Source organism: Haliotis asinina, chromosome 10 (assembly GCF_037392515.1).
Source record: "Haliotis asinina isolate JCU_RB_2024 chromosome 10, JCU_Hal_asi_v2, whole genome shotgun sequence".
Classification (NCBI taxonomy): Eukaryota; Metazoa; Mollusca; class Gastropoda; order Lepetellida; family Haliotidae; genus Haliotis; species Haliotis asinina.
The window spans coordinates 52,636,531-52,656,643 of NC_090289.1; the positions used below are offsets into that span (position 1 = coordinate 52,636,531).

The window sequence follows — 20,113 nt, forward strand, 5'->3', positions numbered from 1 at the left end:
GAAAAGGAATTTGAACGTCGCGTGCTCTGACGTCACCATTTTTACTTAGGTTACCGGCCGACTGTGCAGAGCAAAGTGACTGACCTGTTTGACGCCACAGCCATCAAATACATCGACACATTGATTCCGTCAGGGCTCTATCAACGGTGAGTACTCTATCCATCTCACATACTCATTCAGCACTCCAGTTATGCCTGTATACGTGCAAGTCATACCTACAGATTGTGCAGACATGTGCCACTCAACGCTTACAGTGAAGGGATTAACGATGTATATTTTTGCGTTTTTGGTGTTTCAGAACAGACAAGTGTAAGTTCTTGAAGACACATCGCCTGTGCAACACATACTGGAACGCAAAGGTAGGAACCGATGACATTTCTAAAATATTGCGGGGATAAAAAACAGTGGCAAAAAGACTGCAAGCTCAAGATCCAAGACACAACTATGATATTCGTTTTTGTTTCATTGTAGCCACCATCAAATGGTAAACTTTCTTGTAGGACTATTTACAGCTTAGAAGCTTTGTCTAAAGTCTGTGTCACCGTGTCCGCGTCTTTTAGACCTTGGATGCTGTATGTATATCAGCGTGCTTGGATTGTCAAAGTTTTCAACGGTACATATTACACCGTGTGAACGCTATTTAACGCCCAGAGGCTGTGTGTATATTGCCGTCTTCGTGCAGCTGAGCCTGGGATGTCATGTATATATCGCACCGTTCAACTCTGATCGTTTCTGTACTGCATTCTATCACTGTTTCAGGATGTCTTGTTCGGAAGTATGAAGGGAACAGAAGAGACGCTGCTAGGACTGGCCTCCCAGCAGGCAGAGGGAGAGGACCGTATCATCGTCGAGGACCTCAGAAGTAAGTGAAGCACTATTTTGTAGCTGTATGTCCCATGTACCATCTGTAGCTCCTCACATAAGACAACTATTTTACTTTGTACTCCAAGAAAAAAGGTATCATTCAACAGTTTAAAAAATCAAATAGAGAAAATGTTATTGTTTCTATGTCACTGAAAATCTCCTCTCACAGGCAAGTTCTACGGCCCTTTGTTCTACTCCCGCCACGACAGCGTTGTCCTCAACATCATGAAGGGTCGCGACTACGGCCTGCCCGACTACAACACCGCCCGGCGGGAGATGGGTCTGGACCCTATCACATCCTGGGGTGATATCAACCCATGGCTGAACGCCACAGAACCCGAGGTAATCAGTGTTCTAACGCAGATCTGCAGGTGCAAGTCACAACAACCTCACACTAACCGTCTCACCATTGGGTTCACTATGATCATAGGGTACAAATGGCCCTCTACAAAGACCGAAGGTTCACCCCGAAGGCGCGTCAGAAATCCAGGATTGGCTAAATACTGCTGGAATATTGCACTTTGCCATTTCTTTCGATTATTCTACAGCTATCGCCTACCATCTGTCCCGTCTGGAGACGACGAGGTCCATGGCTCGATCTTTAGCGCTACACTAAAATTATGGATGGTAATGGTTAATCCTGTCAGTACTTAGTAGTCTGTGTGTGAGTCCAGGTTGACATGGGAATGGCATTTCAGTGGGTAGGTTCTACATACACAGAGGGAAAGAAAGAAAAAGAGAGATAGGGAGAGAGAGAGAAAGAGAGAGAGAGAGACGAGGACGCATAAACAGAACCATTTTGATTTTGATGTATTGACGTGTCACAGTAAGGTATCATACAGGCTGTTGGGATGCTTGATGCATACGGTCATAGAGAATCAACCTATGCCACCCTCCATCATTTCTTTTTTGCATATTTGTGTCCATTTTCTTTCCTCACGAACTGCCTCTGGGCCATACTTGGCCCGTTCCCATCGCATAGTCCTACGACTTTGTGATACAATACAGCAGAGACCCCAGTCGTAGCACTGAGTGTGCTCAGTGTAAGGTCCCCTCTGACTCACAGTGACCATCACGTGTGATCTACACTTGTAGGTAATAGAACGTATGCGCGTCCTCCACAACGACAACCTTGATAACATCGACATCTATGTGGGAGGGATGATGGAGACGACGCCGCGAGGGCCTGGGGAGCTGTTCTCCCTCATCATCATGGACCAGTTCCTGAGACTGCGAGATGGGGACAGGTTCTGGTTCGAGAACAGCAACAACGGGTGAGTGAGGGGAACACTTGCCGGGGACCTTTTGACGCAACCTTGGGGGCGACATCACGTCAGTTTTAACAATAGCCACAAACTGCAGTAGAACTTTTACCTTCTTCCGTCTAAAGACTTGTATCATGCTGGCACCGCGTGTGTCTACCCTACTGCCATATTGCTGTTACCGAGTCAGTTTGTTTCTATTTACCTGTCTGTTTCAGAATATTCTCAGACGAGGAGGTCGCCGAGATCATGTCCATCACCATGTACGACATCATCGTCAACACCACTAAGATAATGAAGGATGAAATCCAGCAGGACGTCTTCACCGTCTCAGACAGTCAGTACCAGATCACTGCCTGCCAACACATGACTTCATACAGACAGACAGACACATGTAGACACTTAGTGCAAACAGTTACTGCAGATGCTTTTGTATATACATTAATTTTACATTACAGTTATCTGCACCGTGCACCTTCCTATTTCAGTCTAGACAATATGTTTTGAGGTGTTATTTAAGTGTAGTGTGGTTACAAGACATAACTGGAGGTTTGCACAGGGCGATCTAGTCAGTTTCAGCACCATTAATAAGTGTAGTTGTGCGTCACGCCTGTTACCAAACATTGCATTTCAGATGACCCCTGCCCTATGCCCTCATTGATGAACTCCAGCATGCTCGGCGCCTGTCCAGCACACAAGGGCTACAACTTCTTCTCCGGAAGTGAAATACCTTACGTCATCATCTGGACATGTATAGGAGTTATACCACTAGGTGACGTCACATATTCCATATTTGGGCTTAGATGTTGTTAAGCTCTTGCACAGCCTGATTCCCTTACTCTGAGCGATAGCGCAGGCGCAACAGACCCAGGGAACCAGGCTGATCTGTTGAACGGTCTAGATATATAAACTTCAAATATGGCTACAGTGAATGCAGCCTCGATCTTCAAGTGTGTTGTAACATGGTCGTTTTATCTAATAACTGCAGGAGCTAAAGCTTTGTTAAGCTACAGATATGAGCGATAATAATGATGACGTTTCTTCCGAAACGAAGCTAATGTTGCTGATATGTACGGAGTATTGTACCAAATGGAAAGGGAATATAATTATTCTGTGCCAGTATGTGGATCCGCTGTCGTCATGTAAACATTACGAATTCGTTAGAACAAACATATGGTCTCGGCGAAAGAGTAAATCCAATCGGTATTAGACCTTTGAGAATTACACACACATAAAGAGAATATTCCAGCAAAACAATGCCTGCATCACAAACGTGTTCTGAACGGAATCATCCCTGTGTCTACAGCATGCATCCTAGTGGCTTATGTTCTGGCAAAGTGCAAGAAATGGCGTCACCTGAAGAGGGTCAAGGACGCTAGGGAGGAGAAGGAGAGGAAGAGGATCTTGCGACGTACCCTGTCGTCCAGTGTGTCAGGTACGCCATACAGATACGTCATGAACGACTGGTCACTATAACTACTTAACTTTTTCCAATGATTTTGCTCACAAAAATAACCGCGATATGAAACTTTTGGACACTGAAAAACCCTTAGGAATATACAGTGGAATATGTCAAATCTGAACTCACTGTATTATATTAGCATAATCAAGACTACACTCCGAGTCCTATTAAATTTGTTGTTAATTAATCATTAAAGCTTGCTTTATAATCCGGACTTTTTCAATTACTGACTACGGACTAAAATAACGGTCCCGAAAATCAATTTTGTATTTAAAAATCAGAGTATCGGGGTTCTTAATTTTTTTCCGTTTGGAGAGTTACAGTTATTCAACAGAGAGAAATTTCCAAGAACTCCACAAACAAGCTCCTGATCAGAATGACAAAACAGAAATGAGCTTCCTCGAAAAAATGTGTATTTTGTTATGGCTCAAAGATGTTATTAACTTTGTGTGTTTACTTATATATTTTTTCATGAGTAGTCAATCTGAACCTAGTTTTGTATTTTTGGTAGACTAACCGTAGTCTGATTAGAATATCTCTATGTCTTTTTTAACTTGAAAGAGGATGTTTTTTACACTTTGGTACATGATACATCATGTGTTTCAATATTTTGTTACAGATAAATCAAGAAGTAATTTCAACTTATTTTGTGCACCATGCCATTCGATAATAAACAAGTAACTTTTTCGCACAAATATCAATCACAACGTTTTAATTTTTATTTACCTCCTAACATACACGTTAATACGTAATACACCACATGCACAATTATCAGTTTAACCGCCAAATAAGGTCATACCTTATAATGATGTCACAAGAGTATCGTTCCTCTTACCATAATACTAGAATACTTACATCATACTTAACACTCACCGTAACGTTATTATGATGACCCTGATAAATTGAAAAACACGTTTCGTAAAGAACACTTGTTTTAACCATAGCACACCTTGGCATTATGCTGCGTAGTCTGTAGATGAGTCTGCTGTGTGAGGCGTTGACAACGGCAACCGTTGTCGGCTTGGTATAGCTATCTTTTGCTGCTTCCATCTACGGCACCATGTTGGCCATTCAGCAAAATACGCTTTCAGTTCACAATGTTTCGCTTTGCAGCGTCAGTATTTGAGGGGAAAGTGAAAGTGCTTCGTTTTCTGTTGTATTTTCTGTTGTATTATACATCTAGTACCTGATATAAGGCAAACACTTAATTATATTACAGAACTCTTCAAAATGAAGAAAGGTTTCAGTTGATAAAGATCAGTCATTAATGCAAAGTAGCTATAAAGAAATTTAACAAACATAGTTATTCAATAGATATCAATCAGTTTTTTATCCTTGGGGTATGTGTTTTAGTGTAGTTCCGAGCCATTCCTCGCTATCTTCTTTATATGTCATGCAAAAAAGTACATTTAACAGTGCACGTGTGCCACCCCATTAGATTAGACCTTTGACCTTAGACAGCAGTGTGATATAGGCAGGTTACCCGTTAGACCTGATCTTCAGTAACCCATGCTTGTCGTAAGAAGCGACTAACGGGATCAGGTGGTCAGGCTTGCTGACTTGGTTGAAACATGTCATCGTATCCCAGTTGGTCGATGGTCATGCTGTTGGTCACTGGATTGTCTGGTCCAGACTCGATTATTTACAGTCCTTCGCCATATTCCTACAATATTGCAAGGTGCGACGTAAAACTAAATTCACACACTGCTTGAAGTACACCCGTGCAATAATGTCACATCCTGTGTATAGTTCACGAGACCCAGGAATGGTGCGGAAAGGATGCGGCAGGGCGATGTGTGGAGCTGCATCTCACCTCTAAGGAGACGCTGGAGGTGTTTAGCACTGAGGGGACGCATCTCAGGACCATCAAGCTCCTCAAGATGAGCATTATCAACATCACTATCAGCAACAACAAGGGACGCAATGTACTCATGGTCCATGTACCCAAAGAGTACGACTTGGTACGAAAATGCTTTGAAATTAACTACAAATATGTTATACCCTGCCATGTGTGTAAACGTCAAATATATCATAGCTTACCGTATGTCCAATGTCAGATATATTATACCTAATCGTAGGTGCAAACGTCAGATATATTACACCTGCAGTATACCATGACTACAGTATTGATTATGAGACAAGAGTTTGTAGTGTTCCTGCCAATACACTATATGTCTGAACACTGGCATATAGTACCGTAATTCACTGCAGCGTTGCGTATCTTAGACATGACAGGATCTGCTCATTGTGGTTTCGAATCCGAAGTATTTCTGATGATGACAGTTCCTTGTCCTGAACATGTACAAAGTACTAAACCACAATATGCACCGTTTATGCACCATGTATGAACCCTCCGAGATGCTCCCTCGAAGTTGCACGTAAATCCATGGTATGATCTGTCCTGGGATCATTTGTGTATACATATAACGGCGGTGTACTCCACTAAACCGTCATCTGTGACAGGTGTTGGAGTTCCCCAGCGAGGTCCACAGAAACGACTTTGAGCAGAGTCTCACCGACTACCTCAACAGCTACAGTGCCGAGTTCGTGGTTCAGGAGATGTCTGTGAAGGAGCTGTACGACATGGCCATGACGAAAACCAAGAGGAACGCCCAGCTGGAGAAGTTCTTTAAGACTGTCTTTGCGGAGGTAACGATTCCATACAGTATGTTCTGTTGTACACTGCAGTAGTTATTTCAAACTCAAAAGAGCCACTTAAAGGTGCATTTCAACGAAAACGTGCAGTAAGTGCAAAGGACAAATGTGATAGGTTGTTATATCCGATATAACCATGTTATAAACCTAGTTTACTACGGCGGTCTGTAAATAATCAAGTCTGGACCACCCATCCAGTGATCAGCAACATGAGCATCGATCTGTGCAATTGGGAACCGATGACATGTATCAACCAAGTCAGCAAGCCTGACCACCCGATCCTGCTATTCGCCTCTTACGACGAGCACAGTTACCTTTTATGGCAAGCACGGGTGGCTGAAGGCCTATTCTACCCCGGGATCTTCACAGGTCTGAAGTGTTAAACATATCATTAGTTTGTCAATGGTGCTATTGTTTCCCTCCTAGTAAGTTAATGTCAGAGATAATTCGTTTCAATGTAATGTCAATAAAGGTAAACACTTTATAACTCAAAAAAAAAAATCTCCGCCGGAGATCAGTTCATGTAACATAGCCCCTGGCTCCTGTTTCAGGCGTTCCAGATGGACTATGACCCGACACTGGACCAGGTCCAGTTGGACATGAAGAAACAGACTAAGGAGATCCTTCAGTGTGAACTCTCTAAGGTAGGTGTCCTAGAACCACCCTAGGAGCTGCATCACGTTGTGTAAGTCTGGGAGGTGATTTTGTTGTGTATATGGCCGCTTTGACCAGTATTCCTGATATATCACGGCCTGTGAGCCTGGTGCGTTAGGAAAGCCCCAGCTGACGCCGGTCTTTGACATCTACCACTGATACAAATCCCGCGACCACGTGTATGGTGCTCAAGGTGGGTACAGTAAAATGCGTCCCCTCAAACGGCTTTGTCGCCCTTGTCACTCTTCGAACGAAGCTTTAAAGCATACTCGAACTCGAGGTGGACTTCACACATTCTACCTATGTGGGGAATGGAACCCGGGTCTAACGTGTGACGAGCGAACGTTATCACCACGAAGATATCACACACACCCGTAACTCACAGGATGATGCACTCAGCAATGCCTTTTGTAGATAAAGTCGATGAATGACGAAGCATGCTACCTCCCTCTCCACTCACTCAATCACCCATTTATTCGACCCCTTTAGGAAGAGTTTGCCGAAGCTCTTGCAGTGAAGGCCGACTCCGACTTCGTGGAACACTTCTTTTGCCTCATCGACTCCGACCGGAACGGCTACATCTCTTTCAGGGAGTTCCTTAACGCTGTCGTACTTTTTTCAAAAGGTATGTCTATGTTCCACCCCATCATGACGTGAATTGTGATTCCCTGCAGCCATCCCTTCTCACACATGAGCATGACATCTGTCCTATGGAATATTGTGTATGTTTAAATGACAACTGTCGTTTACCTCGCGTCAACAGTACATCCGGTTTACATGCATTTAACAAAAACCTGTCGTGTATCTCAGTGATGTATCATTGGTGCATCCGGTTACATGCATTTAACAAAAACCTGTCGTGTATCTCAGTGATGTGTCAATGGTGCATCCGGTTACATGTATTTAACTAAAACCTGCCGTGCATCTCTGAGATATGTCAATGGTGCATCCGGTTACATGTATTTAACTAAAACCTGCCGTGCATCTCTGAGATATGTCAATAGTACATCCGGTTACATGTATTTAACTAATACCTGTCGTGTATCTTAGTGGTGTGTCAATGGTGCATCCTGTTACATGTATTTAACTAAGACCTGTCGTGTATCTTAGTGATGTGTCAATGGTGCATACGGTTACATGTATTTAACTAAAACCTGCCATGCATCTCTGAGATATGTCAATAGTACATCTGGTTACATGTATTTAACTAATACCTGTCGTGTATCTTAGTGGTGAGTCAATGGTGCATCCTGTTACATGTATTTAACTAAAACCTGTCGTGTATATCAGTGATGTGTCAATGGTACATCCGGTTACATGTATTTAACTAATACCTGTCGTGTATCTCAGTGATGTGTCAATGGTGCATCCGGTTACATGTATTTAACTAATACCTGTCGTGTATCTTAGTGATGTGTCAATGGTGCATCCGGTTACATGTATTTAACTAAAACCTGCCGTGCATCTCTGAGATATGTCAATAGTACATCCGGTTACATGTATTTAACTAATACCTGTCGTGTATCTCAGTGATGTGTCAATGGTGCATCCGGTTACATGTATTTAACTAATACCTGTCGTGTATCTTAGTGATGTGTCAATGGTGCATCCGGTTACATGTATTTAACTAAAACCTGCCGTGCATCTCTGAGATATGTCAATAGTACATCCGGTTACATGTATTTAACTAATACCTGTCGTGTATCTTAGTGATGTGTCAATGGTGCATCCGGTTACATGTATTTAACTAAAACCTGTCGTGCATCTCTGAGATATGTCAATAGTACATCCGGTTACATGTATTTAACTAATACTTGTCGTGTATCTTAGTGGTGTGTCAATGGTGCATCCTGTTACATGTATTTAACTAAAACCTGTCGTGTATCTCTGAGATATGTCAATGGTACATCCGGTTACATGTATTTAACTAATACCTGTCGTGTATCTTAGTGGTGTGTCAATGGTGCATCCGGCTACATGTATTTAACTAAAACCTGTCGTGTATCTTAGTGATGTGTCAATGGTGCATCCGGTTACATGTATTTAACTAAAACCTGTCGTGTATCTTAGTGATGTGTCAATGGTGCATACGGTTACATGTATTTAACTAAAACCTGTCGTGTATCTTAGTGATGTGTCAATGGTGCATCCGGGTACATGTATTTAACTAAAACCTGTCGTGTATCTTAGTGATGTGTCAATGGTGCATCCGGTTACATGTATTTAACTAATACCTGTCGTGTATCTTAGTGATGTGTCAATGGTGCATCCGGTTACATGATGTATTTAACTAAAACCTGCCGTGCATCTCTGAGATATGTCAATAGTACATCCGGTTACATGTATTTAACTAATACCTGTCGTGTATCTTAGTGGTGTGTCAATGGTACATCCTGTTACATGTATTTAACTAGAACCTGTCGTGTATCTCAGTGATGTGTCAATGGTGCATCCGGTTACATGTATTTAACTAAAACCTGTCGTATATCTTAGTGATGTGTCAATGGTGCATACGGTTACATGTATTTAACTAAAACCTGTCGTGTATCTTAGTGATGTGTCAATGGTGCATCCGGTTACATGTATTTAACTAAAACCTGCCGTGCATCTCTGAGATATGTCAATGGTGCATACGGTTACATGTATTTAACTAATACCTGTCGTGTATCTTAGTGGTGTGTCAATGGTGCATCCGGTTACATGTATTTAACTAAAACCTATCGTGTATCTCAGTGATGTGTCAATGGTACATCCGGTTACATGTATTTAACTAATACCTGTCGTGTATCTCAGTGATGTGTCAATGGTGCATCCTGTTACATGTATTTAACTAAAACCTGCCGTGCATCTCTGAGATATGTCAATAGTACATCCGGTTTACATGTATAACTAAAACCTGCCATGCATCTCAGTGATGTGTCAATGGTGCATCCGGTTACATGTATTTAACTAAAACCTGCCGTGCATCTCTGAGATATGTCAATAGTACATACGGTTACATGTATTTAACTAATACCTGTCGTGTATCTTAGTGGTGTGTCAATGGTGCATCCGGTTACATGTATTTAACTAAAACCTGTCGTGTATCTTAGTGATGTGTCAATGGTACATCCGGTTACATGTATTTAACTAAAACCTGTCGTGTATCTTAGTGGTGTGTCAATGGTGCATACGGTTACATGTATTTCAATGGTATCAGTCGTTCACCTCAAAGCAGTGCCAACAGTATATCGAGGCTACATATGTTTAACGTTTGCCTCGGAGATGTGTCAATACTACACCCGGTTTATATGTATTTAAATAAATCTGACATACGCCTCAGAACAGTGTCTGTAGTGCATCCGTATAGTTGCATGACTCCTCCACCCACAGGAACGTGCCAGGATAAGCTGCAAACAATGTTCTACATGTACGACTTGGATGGCAGCGGCGTGATGACCAAAAAGGAAATCTGTCAGATGTTCAGGTACACCAAATAACGACAACACGTGTCATTTCGATACCTTATTCATCAACGAAATGGGCAAAAGCAAAAACAAACTGACATAATTATAGCCAAATACTTAAGAAAAGAATAAAGAGTCCACATTGTAAGGATCATTTGTGTAGTGTTGCGGGATGTCAAAATGCTTTTGATAAAGTCACATTTTACTGTCCTCTGTCATGGTGCATCTGTGACGGTATTTTCTGCAAATCCCACTACTCAACCGATCACTCACTCACCCCAGGTCGCTGCTGGAGCTGGCACAGAGCAACCTGCAGAGTGACGAGGTTGAGCAACTGGTCGAGTCTCTGTCGGTCCAGGCGGGGCTCGCGGATAAGGAGAACTTCCGGTTTGAGGACTTCTGCCAGATCCTGTCTCCCCAGATGGACATGTTGTGGGGAGCCTCCATCGACTGGAAAGGTTGGTTGGATCCGTGGTAGACCGTATGTTAGTGCCTGTATGCGGTGATCTGATCATATACTATAAGTTACATTCATCCGGCCTTGTATATCATGTGACTTAATGAACTTTACTTGGTCATGTTTCAGGAATCAAGAACTGCTTGCCCAATGAGAAGAGTAATCACAAAGCGAAGTAAGTATTTGCCATTCCATCTACATCACTGATTAGTACTGAGATAACAAAGGAATATACCCATCACAGCGTCTTCTTTGATCACATGCTGGGCGCAGCGAGTGCCAAGAGCACATTATGTTTTGTTGAAATTTGCTTTGGATCTCCTCACAGGAGTGATTCTGAAGTCCGTCAGCGCACCAATTCCCATCAGACGTCAGGAAGTCAGTCTAGCACAGACTCCATCACCTCACCAAGCTCTAAACGGAGCTTCACGGCCGTCCGGGAGAAGTACACTCCGGTCAAGGCCAAGATCAAGATGGCCAAGCATTTCGTGGAGAACTACAGGGCTCACATCTTCTTCCTCGTCATGTTCTTCGGCATCACCCTAGGGCTGGCTGCAGAGAGGTTCTACTGTAAGTGCACTTAGCTACCTGAACTTCTGAGCTTGTGAATCAACGTAAATGCTCGAATTCACAGTTTTTTGAGAGTCCACTTTGAACTGAATTCACAGTTGCTTGTGAATCAACTTAAATGCTCGAATTCACAGTTGGGGGGGAGTCCACTTAAAACCTGCGATTCCACTTAAATATCTGCACGAAAATAATGCCTGTTTGAGAAGTCACTTAAATAGTTGTATTCAAAGAAGAAACACTTACACACTAAGCTTTACGGACCTATCGGTACTAAATTTTTCTGTGTGAAACGTGCGAACACATCTTTCAAAACTTTGTGTACACATTACCAAATATGACAAATTAAATTGCCTTTAACTAGAAAATGCTGAATAATTATTGCGCGAGAGCGAGCATTTTTAATATGACTTCTTTGGGGTGCTCAAATCTGATGTCTTTCCATGTTAGATGAATGTTAATCTCTCGGTACGTTAACTTACTGTGTTAACCTTTCCCCTTCAAACATGACTTCAAAAGAGCACTATATACGTTGAGGTGCTGTACAATATCCCCTGTCTCCCCACAGTCTACACGGTACAGAGGGAACAGAGTGGACTCCGGAAACTCATGAGTTACGGCATCAGCATGACACGAGGAGCTGCCGCCGCAATGTCGTTCACATTCTCCCTGCTGTTACTGACGATGTGTCGCAACACTATCACCTTCCTTAGAAGCACCTTCCTCAACTTCTTCATCCCCTTCGACTCTATGGTCTCCTTCCACAAGGTCGTAGCCTGGACGGCACTGTTCTTCTCAGGTAGGCCATGTCAGATATCAGGAAGAATTCTGGACAGGATAGGGTGACCCGGCGGTTAAAGCGTTCGCTGTCCGTGTTCGATTCCTGATAAAGGTAGAACGTAGAATGAACGTTCTTGATATCCCCGGACTTCTGGAATGATGTATGTGAAACTCCTACACACATGGCGATGTCCCACAGCTAAAACCGATCCTATGTCTTATAGAAGTCTAACGTGTTTTGTGACATGATTTTAACAATGTTATTTTTCTTTACCAGCCGTCCATGTGATCGGCTACAGTTTCAACTTCTACAGCCTGGCAACACAACCCACCCGCTTCCTATGCATCTTCGACAGCATCGTACTCCGCGCTGAGGCGCTCCCGACCTTCACCTTCTGGCTGTTCGGAAACATGACAGGTACAAAATTGATAACACATATAGATTACCATTCAGACAAATATGTCATAATAGTTTCATACAGATTGCAGACCATACGAACAAATTCACGTTATAACACAGTTTCACGCAAGTAGAAACAAACACACTTTCACAGGGATTACCGTACATACACAAATTACAGATATTAACGTAAGCAACACACATACCAAACAACACAGAATCTGATAACATCAAAATATTGCTTCAACGCAATTCCTCTTTTGCCTGCATGTCCTATAACACTACTATTGACAAAAGAGGAACATTCTGCGTGATTTGCTCTTGGTCATGATACATCAGACATTGTAACGTGCCTGTTGACGTGTCTGAGGAGAAAGGCCTAAGGGGGACTGGGTACGAGGGTGCTCTTTATGATTTATGACCAACACCTGCATAATTTCTTCACTGCGAACTGGTTTGTTTAGAACACTGATTTGTACTCATACTGTTAACCACCGGTTTGTCAACCTCTGTGGTCTAGCAAGTACATTTCCATGAAGTGCGTAATATGATATCGTTTCAAATTTATACTGAAGGTTTTGGCTGTCGTGAACTAAGATCCGCCCCATGTTTGTCCAGTCTCACCTTCAGTCTGTGTTCTGCTCCAGGGTTTACTGGTGTCCTTCTGGTGGTTGTGTTGTGCATCATTTACGTGTTTGCGACCCAGACAGCTCGCCGCCATATCTTCAACCTGTTCTGGCTCACACACAAACTGTTCATCGTCATGTACGTCCTCGTCATCCTGCACGGAGCGTCTGTCATCGTCCAGAAGCCGCTGTTCTACGCCTACTTCGTGGGTCCCGCGGTGCTGTTCACCATAGACAAGATGGTCAGTCTCAGCCGGAAGAAGGTCCAGATCAGCATCGTCCGAGCACAGAATCTCCCGTCAGGTAACGTCCAACTTCAGACATTCTACTTCGATAAGGAAACGCTGTGCGTGAACACGCACTTGCTGGATGTTTCATGTAAGAATTGTGAAATTCCGCCGTTCATTGGCTGATTACAAAGTTCACCTGTGCTGACCTCGGGTATCCAGTAAAAGGAGCAGATTTGAATGACACTGGGTAACATCTGACCGTGTTCATATCATCTGCATTTATGTATGATGTCCCTTATCACACGCGTAGCTTCCTTAATGAGAGAAGCTTACATTGGGTTGTTGCTAAAAAGGTGAGTGGTGCTCGATGGGCCAGTCATCCATAATGTTGTTTACGTACAGTTTTAATCGACTGCATGCGATAGTAGCGTAGCGATCGGCAAAACAGGGCAGTTGGGTGCACCGAAGTGTGAAGTATTTGGAGATGATAATATTGAGATATATATTCAAAAACAAGTATTCTTCGCAAAAACACGAGGACGTGATCAGCTGAACTGCTCTCCTGCATCATCTTTCTTTGTCTACATTCCTTCCTTTACGTTTTTGCTTTTCTATGAGCATATCACCAACTCACAGCTACTTATGTCCAGTTAGGACAATAAGACCTGGGTTTGGAATGTCGGTGCTCCTGGCCATTCTTTCATAAGATATGTTTCTGGAGAACAGTAGCTCGATTCTTCAAGAGTCACCTGCAGTTGAGAGGCGTGTTTTAAGATAATATTTGACTTCCAAGTTAGCCATCTAGCACCTGCAAGTCAGTATCCAAAAATGTATCACTGAAGTGTCACATGTTTACACAGATGTCATAGGTGTTCTGAATACTAACTTTAGCCCTAACTCTGTCTTACTCCATCAGACGTAACGATGCTTGAATTCAAACGTCCGTCCAAGTTCGAGTACAAGTCAGGACAGTGGGTGCGGATTGCCTGCCTCTCTCAGGGCAAGGATGAGTACCACCCCTTCACACTGACGTCGGCGCCCCACGAGGACACGCTCAAGGTGCACATCAGGGCACTCGGGCCATGGACATGGAACATCCGGCAGACATTTGACTCTCAGACCCTCAAGGACAACCCACTCCCGAAGGTGAGTAATAACCCAGATGGGTGAATGGATGGATCGTGTGCGCAATTACATCAAAGACAATCCACTCCTCAAGATAACAGCATTGTGTACGTCAGTATGATGGTGTAGTCATGTCAGTGACGAACCAAGGGTAACGTTGTGTTCTTATGAACAAAGTTTTGGATTTGGATGTGTATTTTCGCTATTCCCAAATAATATACAGTACGTCCCTTAACGATATGTAGTACCCCACTTGTGACCACATTCCTAAATAACGTTCGTCGGTAGAAAATTCATCAATGATATACATTAAGTTCCTCAGTGATGTGTAGTGATCTCTCAATATTTCTGCAACAGCAAGCAATTATTCCTGAAGACAACTTGTGTATCTGACTTTATTTGACTACATGTGCGTTTAGCTTTATCTGGACGGTCCCTATGGTGCTGGGCAGCAGGACTGGTACCAGTACGAGGTGTCTGTCTTGGTTGGAGCCGGCATCGGAGTCACGCCCTACGCCTCCATCCTCAAGGACTTCGTCCACATGTCATCCATCAGAAGCATGTACAAAGTCAAGTGCCAGAAGGTAAGCTACATATACTGACTCAAGCTGTTCTAGAGGAGCTCCTAAGATCGAGTTCCTTGTCTGGACGAGTATTAGGGACACATTCATAATAATCCATATGTATGATTTCCATCACCTGTTTTACTTTTACGCCAAATCTGTTTCGGTCAATCACAGAATAAAAATTTATTTCAGACGTAAACTTCCATTTACGATTTCCTAGCAATCTGTTCGGCTGGATGGCGCGGCCGATGTGTTTGTAATACCAGCTCAGCATACAGACCGTGTTCGATTGGATGACATTGTTTTGGTGTGTGGCCACGTGTTCCGTTACAATAACATGATGTGTGTGTGTGTGTGTGTGTGTTACAGTTGTATTTCATCTGGATCACGGGCAGCCAGCGTCACTTTGAGTGGTTGATCGACATCCTGCGGGAGGTGGAAGAGATCGACACGATGGGCATGGTATCCATTGATATCTTCATCACACAGTTCTTCCAGAACTTCGACCTCAGGACGGCCATGCTGGTAAGTCTTTTCTCGTCTTCTCAGCAATAATGTGAGTGATATTTTACGTCGCTTTGATTAACAAGATGGGCACAAATGGGCACGAAGACACATTTAGAAATGTAACAAACATTTACATAATATGTTAAACTAGTGATGTCACATACTCGGTAGAGTACAGTTAAATTAGGGATGTCAAGTATACAGTTAAGTATAGTTAAACTAGGAATGTCACGTACTCAGTAAAGTACAGTTAAACTAGGGATGTCACGTACTCAGTACAGTTAAACTAGGGATGTCACGTACTCAGTAAAGTACAGTTAAACTAGGGATGTCACGTACTCAGTACAGTTAAACTAGGGATGTCACGTACTCAGTAAAGTACAGTTAAACTAAGGATGTCACGTACTCAGTAAAGTACAGTTAAACTAGGGATGTCACGTACTCAGTAAAGTACAGTTAAACTAGGGATGTCTCGCATACAGTTAAGTACAGTTAAATTAGGGATGTCAAGTACACAGTTAAGTACAGATATACTAGAGATGTCACGTACTCATTGAAGTACAGTTAAACTAGGGATGTCACGTACACAGTAAAGTACAGTTAAACTAGGGATGTCACGTACTCAGTAAAGTACAGCAAAATTACGGATGTCACTTACTCAGTAAAGTACAGTTAAACTAGGGATGTCACGTACTCAGTAAAGTACAGTTAAACTAGGGATGTCTCGCATACAGTTAAGTACAGTTAAATTAGGGATGTCAAGTACACAGTTAAGTACAGATATACTAGAGATGTCACGTACTCATTGAAGTACAGTTAAACTAGGGATGTCACGTACACAGTAAAGTACAGTTAAACTAGGGATGTCACGTACTCAGTAAAGTACAGCAAAATTACGGATGTCACTTACTCAGTAAAGTACAGTTAAACTAGGGATGTCACGTACACAGTAAAGTACAGTTAACTAGGGATGTCACGTACTCAGTAAAGTACAGTTAAACTAGGGATGTCACGTACACAGTTAAGTACAGTTAAACTAGTGATGTCACATACTCACTGAAGTACAGTTTAACTAGGGATGTCAAGTACACAGTTAAGTACAGATAAGCTAGTGATATCACGTACTCATTGAAGTACAGTTAAACTAGGGATGTCACGTACTCAGTAAAGTACAGTTAAACTAGGGATGTCACGTACTCAGTAAAGTACAGTAAAATTACGGATGTCACTTACTCAGTAAAGTACAGTTAAACTAGGGATGTCACGTACACAGTAAAGTACAGTTAACTAGGGATGTCACGTACTCAGTAAAGTACAGTTAAACTAGGGATGTCACGTACACAGTTAAGTACAGTTAAACTAGTGATGTCACATACTCACTGAAGTACAGTTTAACTAGGGATGTCAAGTACACAGTTAAGTACAGATAAGCTAGTGATATCACGTACTCATTGAAGTACAGTTAAATTAGGGATGTCACGTACTCATTGAAGTACAGTTAAACTAGGGATGTCAAGTACACAGTTAAGTACAGATAAGCTAGTGATATCACGTACTCATTGAAGTACAGTTAAATTAGGGATGTCACGTACTCATTGAAGTACAGTTGAACTAGGGATGTCACGTACTCAGTTAAGTACAGTTAAACTAGGGATGTCAAGTACACAGTTAAGTACAGTTAAATTAGGGATGTCACGTACTCAGTAAAGTACAGTTAAATTAGGGATGTCAAGTACACAGTTAAGCACAGTTATACTAAAAATGTCACGTACTCAGTAAAGCACAGTTAAACTAGGGATGTCAAGTACACAGTTAAGTACAGTTAAACTAGGGATGTCACGTACTCTGTGAAGTACAGTTAAACTAGGGATGTCACGTACTCAGTAAAGTACAGTTAAACTAGGGATGTCACGTACTCAGTAAAGTACAGTTAAACTAGGGATGTCACGTACTTAGTAAAGTACAGTTAAACTAGGGATGTCACGTACTCATTGAAGTACAGTTACACCAGGGATGTCAAGTACACAGTTAAGTATAGTTAAACTAGGGATGTCAAGTACACAGTTAAGTATAGTTAAACTAGGGATGTCACGTACTTATTGAAGTACAGTTAAATTAGGGATGTCACGTACTCAGTAAAGTACAGTTAAACTAGGGATGTCAAGTACACAGTTAAGTAAAGTTGAACTAGGGATGTCACGTACATAGTTAAATACAGTTAAATTAGGGATGTCACATACTCAGTAAAGTACAGTTAAACTAGGGATGTCACGTACTTAGTAAAGTACAGTTAAACTAGGGATGTCACGTACTCAGTAAAGTACAGTTAAACTAGGGATGTCAAGTACACAGTTAAGTAAAGTTGAACTAGGGATGTCACGTACATAGTTAAATACAGTTAAATTAGGGATGTCACATACTCAGTAAAGTACAGTTAAACTAGGGATGTCACGTACTCATTGAAGTACAGTTAAACTAGGGATGTCAAGTACACAGTAAAGTACAGTTAAACTAGTGATGTCACGTACTCATTGAAGTACAGTTAAACTAGGGATGTCAAGTACACAGTAAAGTACAGTTAAACTAGTGATATCACGTACTCATTGAAGTACAGTTAAATTAGGGATGTCACGTACTCATTGAAGTTCAGTTAAACTAGGGATGTCACGTACTTAGTAAAGTACAGTTAAACTAGGGATGACACGCACTCATTGAAGTGCAGTTAAACTAAGGATTTCACGTACTCAGTTAAGTACAGTTAAACTAGGGATGTCAAGTACACAGTAAAGTACAGTTCAACTAGGGATGTCACGTACTTAGTAAAGTACAATTAAGCTATAGGGGTGTCACGTGCGGGGTGCGTTTTCTCACACTCTCAGACACAGGCACCAAGTCACACAAAGTCTGCGATCTAACCCAACGAAACATGCGAGGGTTGGCTGAAAAGTTCTAAGCCTCACTGTGAAAAAGAGTTACAAAGTCCACGTTTGTAATTTATTTTTCTACATAGTCCCCTTCCAAGTTCACACACTTTTGCCAGCGATGCTGCAAGGCCCGAATCCCGGTCAGGAAGAAATCTTCAGCTACCCTAAAAAAATCAGTCACAGCGGAAATGACGTCATCATTACTTGCAAAATGGCGACCGGCGAGTTCCTTTTTCATTTTGGGGAACAGGTGGAAGTCAGAAGGAGCCAAATCAGGTGAATAAGGAGGATGGTCAATGAGTTCAAAGCCACAAGCGCGGATTGTTGACATGGCCACCACCGATTTGTGAACAGGCGCATTGTCTTGGTGGAAGAGGACACCTTTAGCGCTCATCTCTCGTCGTTTGGCTTTGATTGCTTCTCGCAACTGGTTCAGCAGATCAGCATAGTATCTGCCGTTGATAGTTTGACCTTTTTCAAGATAATCAATGAGCAGAATACCCCTGGAATCCCAACAGATGCCATCACCTTTCCAGCTGAAGGAACAGACTTGGCTTTCTTCGGAGCTGGTGAATCAGGATGCTACCACTGTTTTGACTGTAGTTTTGTTTCTGGTTGAAAGTGATGTATCCAGGTCTCATCCATGGTTACAAATCGTGCCACAAAATCATCGGGATCTGCTTCAAAACGACGCAAATTGTCAAGGGACGTCTGGAACCTGACACGTTTCTGTTCTGCTGTCAAGAGCTTTGGCACCCATCTTGCAGAAACTTTAGTCATTCCTAATTCGTTGGTGATAATATGCTCAAACCTCTCATGAGATATGCCCACTACACTAGCAATATGTCGAGTAGTCAATCGTCGATCATCCATCAACATATCGAGCACTCGCGTGATGTTTTCTGGAGTGGTTGCCGTTGAAGGCCTTCCTGAGCGTGGGTCATCATCAAGGCTTTGTCTGCCACGCTTAAATTCTGCAGCCCACTTCTTTACTGTGGAAAATGAAGGAGCATCATCCCCTAGAGTGGAGACCATGTCAGCATGCATCTGTGTTGGGGACATCCCTTTCTTTTGCAAGTACTGGATGACTGCCCTGTATTCAGTTTTGTCCATTTCTGATGATTTCAGAGGGTAGGTTTACCAAAAGAGCTGTAGTTGAGATAAAACTATTAGTACGTTTGTAGTTCTTGTGTCTATGATTCACTAAATGATTGTCCTCATTGGTGGCAAACACCTGTCTCTACCTGGTGGGGAAAAAACACTCAGGCTGAGAACTTTTCAGCCAACCCTCGTATATCCGGAATCGGACTTAGGTTTGGGAGTTAGCAATCACGTGACTGTACCGGAAACTCTCAGATAGTGCGTTCCGTAATCGTTAAATGCTAAATTTGTTGCAGTACATATTCGAGGAGCACTTTCAGAAGATGACAGGGGGAAAGAGTGTGTTCACCGGGCTGAAGGCAACCACTCACTTCGGCCGCCCACAACTCAACAAGATCATGAACGCTGTACACCGTGCTCATCCACAGGTACGACCCGCATTGGTGTATCTACTTATAATGGTGGAATAAGTGAGCGACATGTTTGT

The 20,113-nt window shown here is 42.5% G+C and overlaps 1 protein-coding gene across 1 annotated transcript in view; it reads left to right on the forward strand.

Annotated features, from left to right (window-relative positions):
* The window catches only part of LOC137298051 (dual oxidase 2-like), a 60,180-nt gene that overhangs the window by 38,692 nt on the left and 1,375 nt on the right, over positions 1 to 20,113 (forward strand). The window contains exons 9-31 of the mRNA XM_067830097.1: positions 50 to 146; positions 299 to 359; positions 760 to 862; positions 1,034 to 1,206; positions 1,960 to 2,138; positions 2,345 to 2,463; positions 2,761 to 2,898; positions 3,433 to 3,561; positions 5,338 to 5,549; positions 6,052 to 6,237; positions 6,795 to 6,887; positions 7,387 to 7,522; positions 10,270 to 10,363; positions 10,626 to 10,801; positions 10,930 to 10,975; positions 11,129 to 11,370; positions 11,936 to 12,166; positions 12,425 to 12,565; positions 13,195 to 13,476; positions 14,320 to 14,549; positions 14,948 to 15,112; positions 15,464 to 15,619; positions 19,923 to 20,054. Of these exons, the coding sequence (XP_067686198.1) occupies positions 50 to 146; positions 299 to 359; positions 760 to 862; positions 1,034 to 1,206; positions 1,960 to 2,138; positions 2,345 to 2,463; positions 2,761 to 2,898; positions 3,433 to 3,561; positions 5,338 to 5,549; positions 6,052 to 6,237; positions 6,795 to 6,887; positions 7,387 to 7,522; positions 10,270 to 10,363; positions 10,626 to 10,801; positions 10,930 to 10,975; positions 11,129 to 11,370; positions 11,936 to 12,166; positions 12,425 to 12,565; positions 13,195 to 13,476; positions 14,320 to 14,549; positions 14,948 to 15,112; positions 15,464 to 15,619; positions 19,923 to 20,054 (3,521 nt within the window). The remainder of the gene's footprint in view (positions 1 to 49; positions 147 to 298; positions 360 to 759; positions 863 to 1,033; positions 1,207 to 1,959; positions 2,139 to 2,344; positions 2,464 to 2,760; positions 2,899 to 3,432; positions 3,562 to 5,337; positions 5,550 to 6,051; positions 6,238 to 6,794; positions 6,888 to 7,386; positions 7,523 to 10,269; positions 10,364 to 10,625; positions 10,802 to 10,929; positions 10,976 to 11,128; positions 11,371 to 11,935; positions 12,167 to 12,424; positions 12,566 to 13,194; positions 13,477 to 14,319; positions 14,550 to 14,947; positions 15,113 to 15,463; positions 15,620 to 19,922; positions 20,055 to 20,113) is intronic.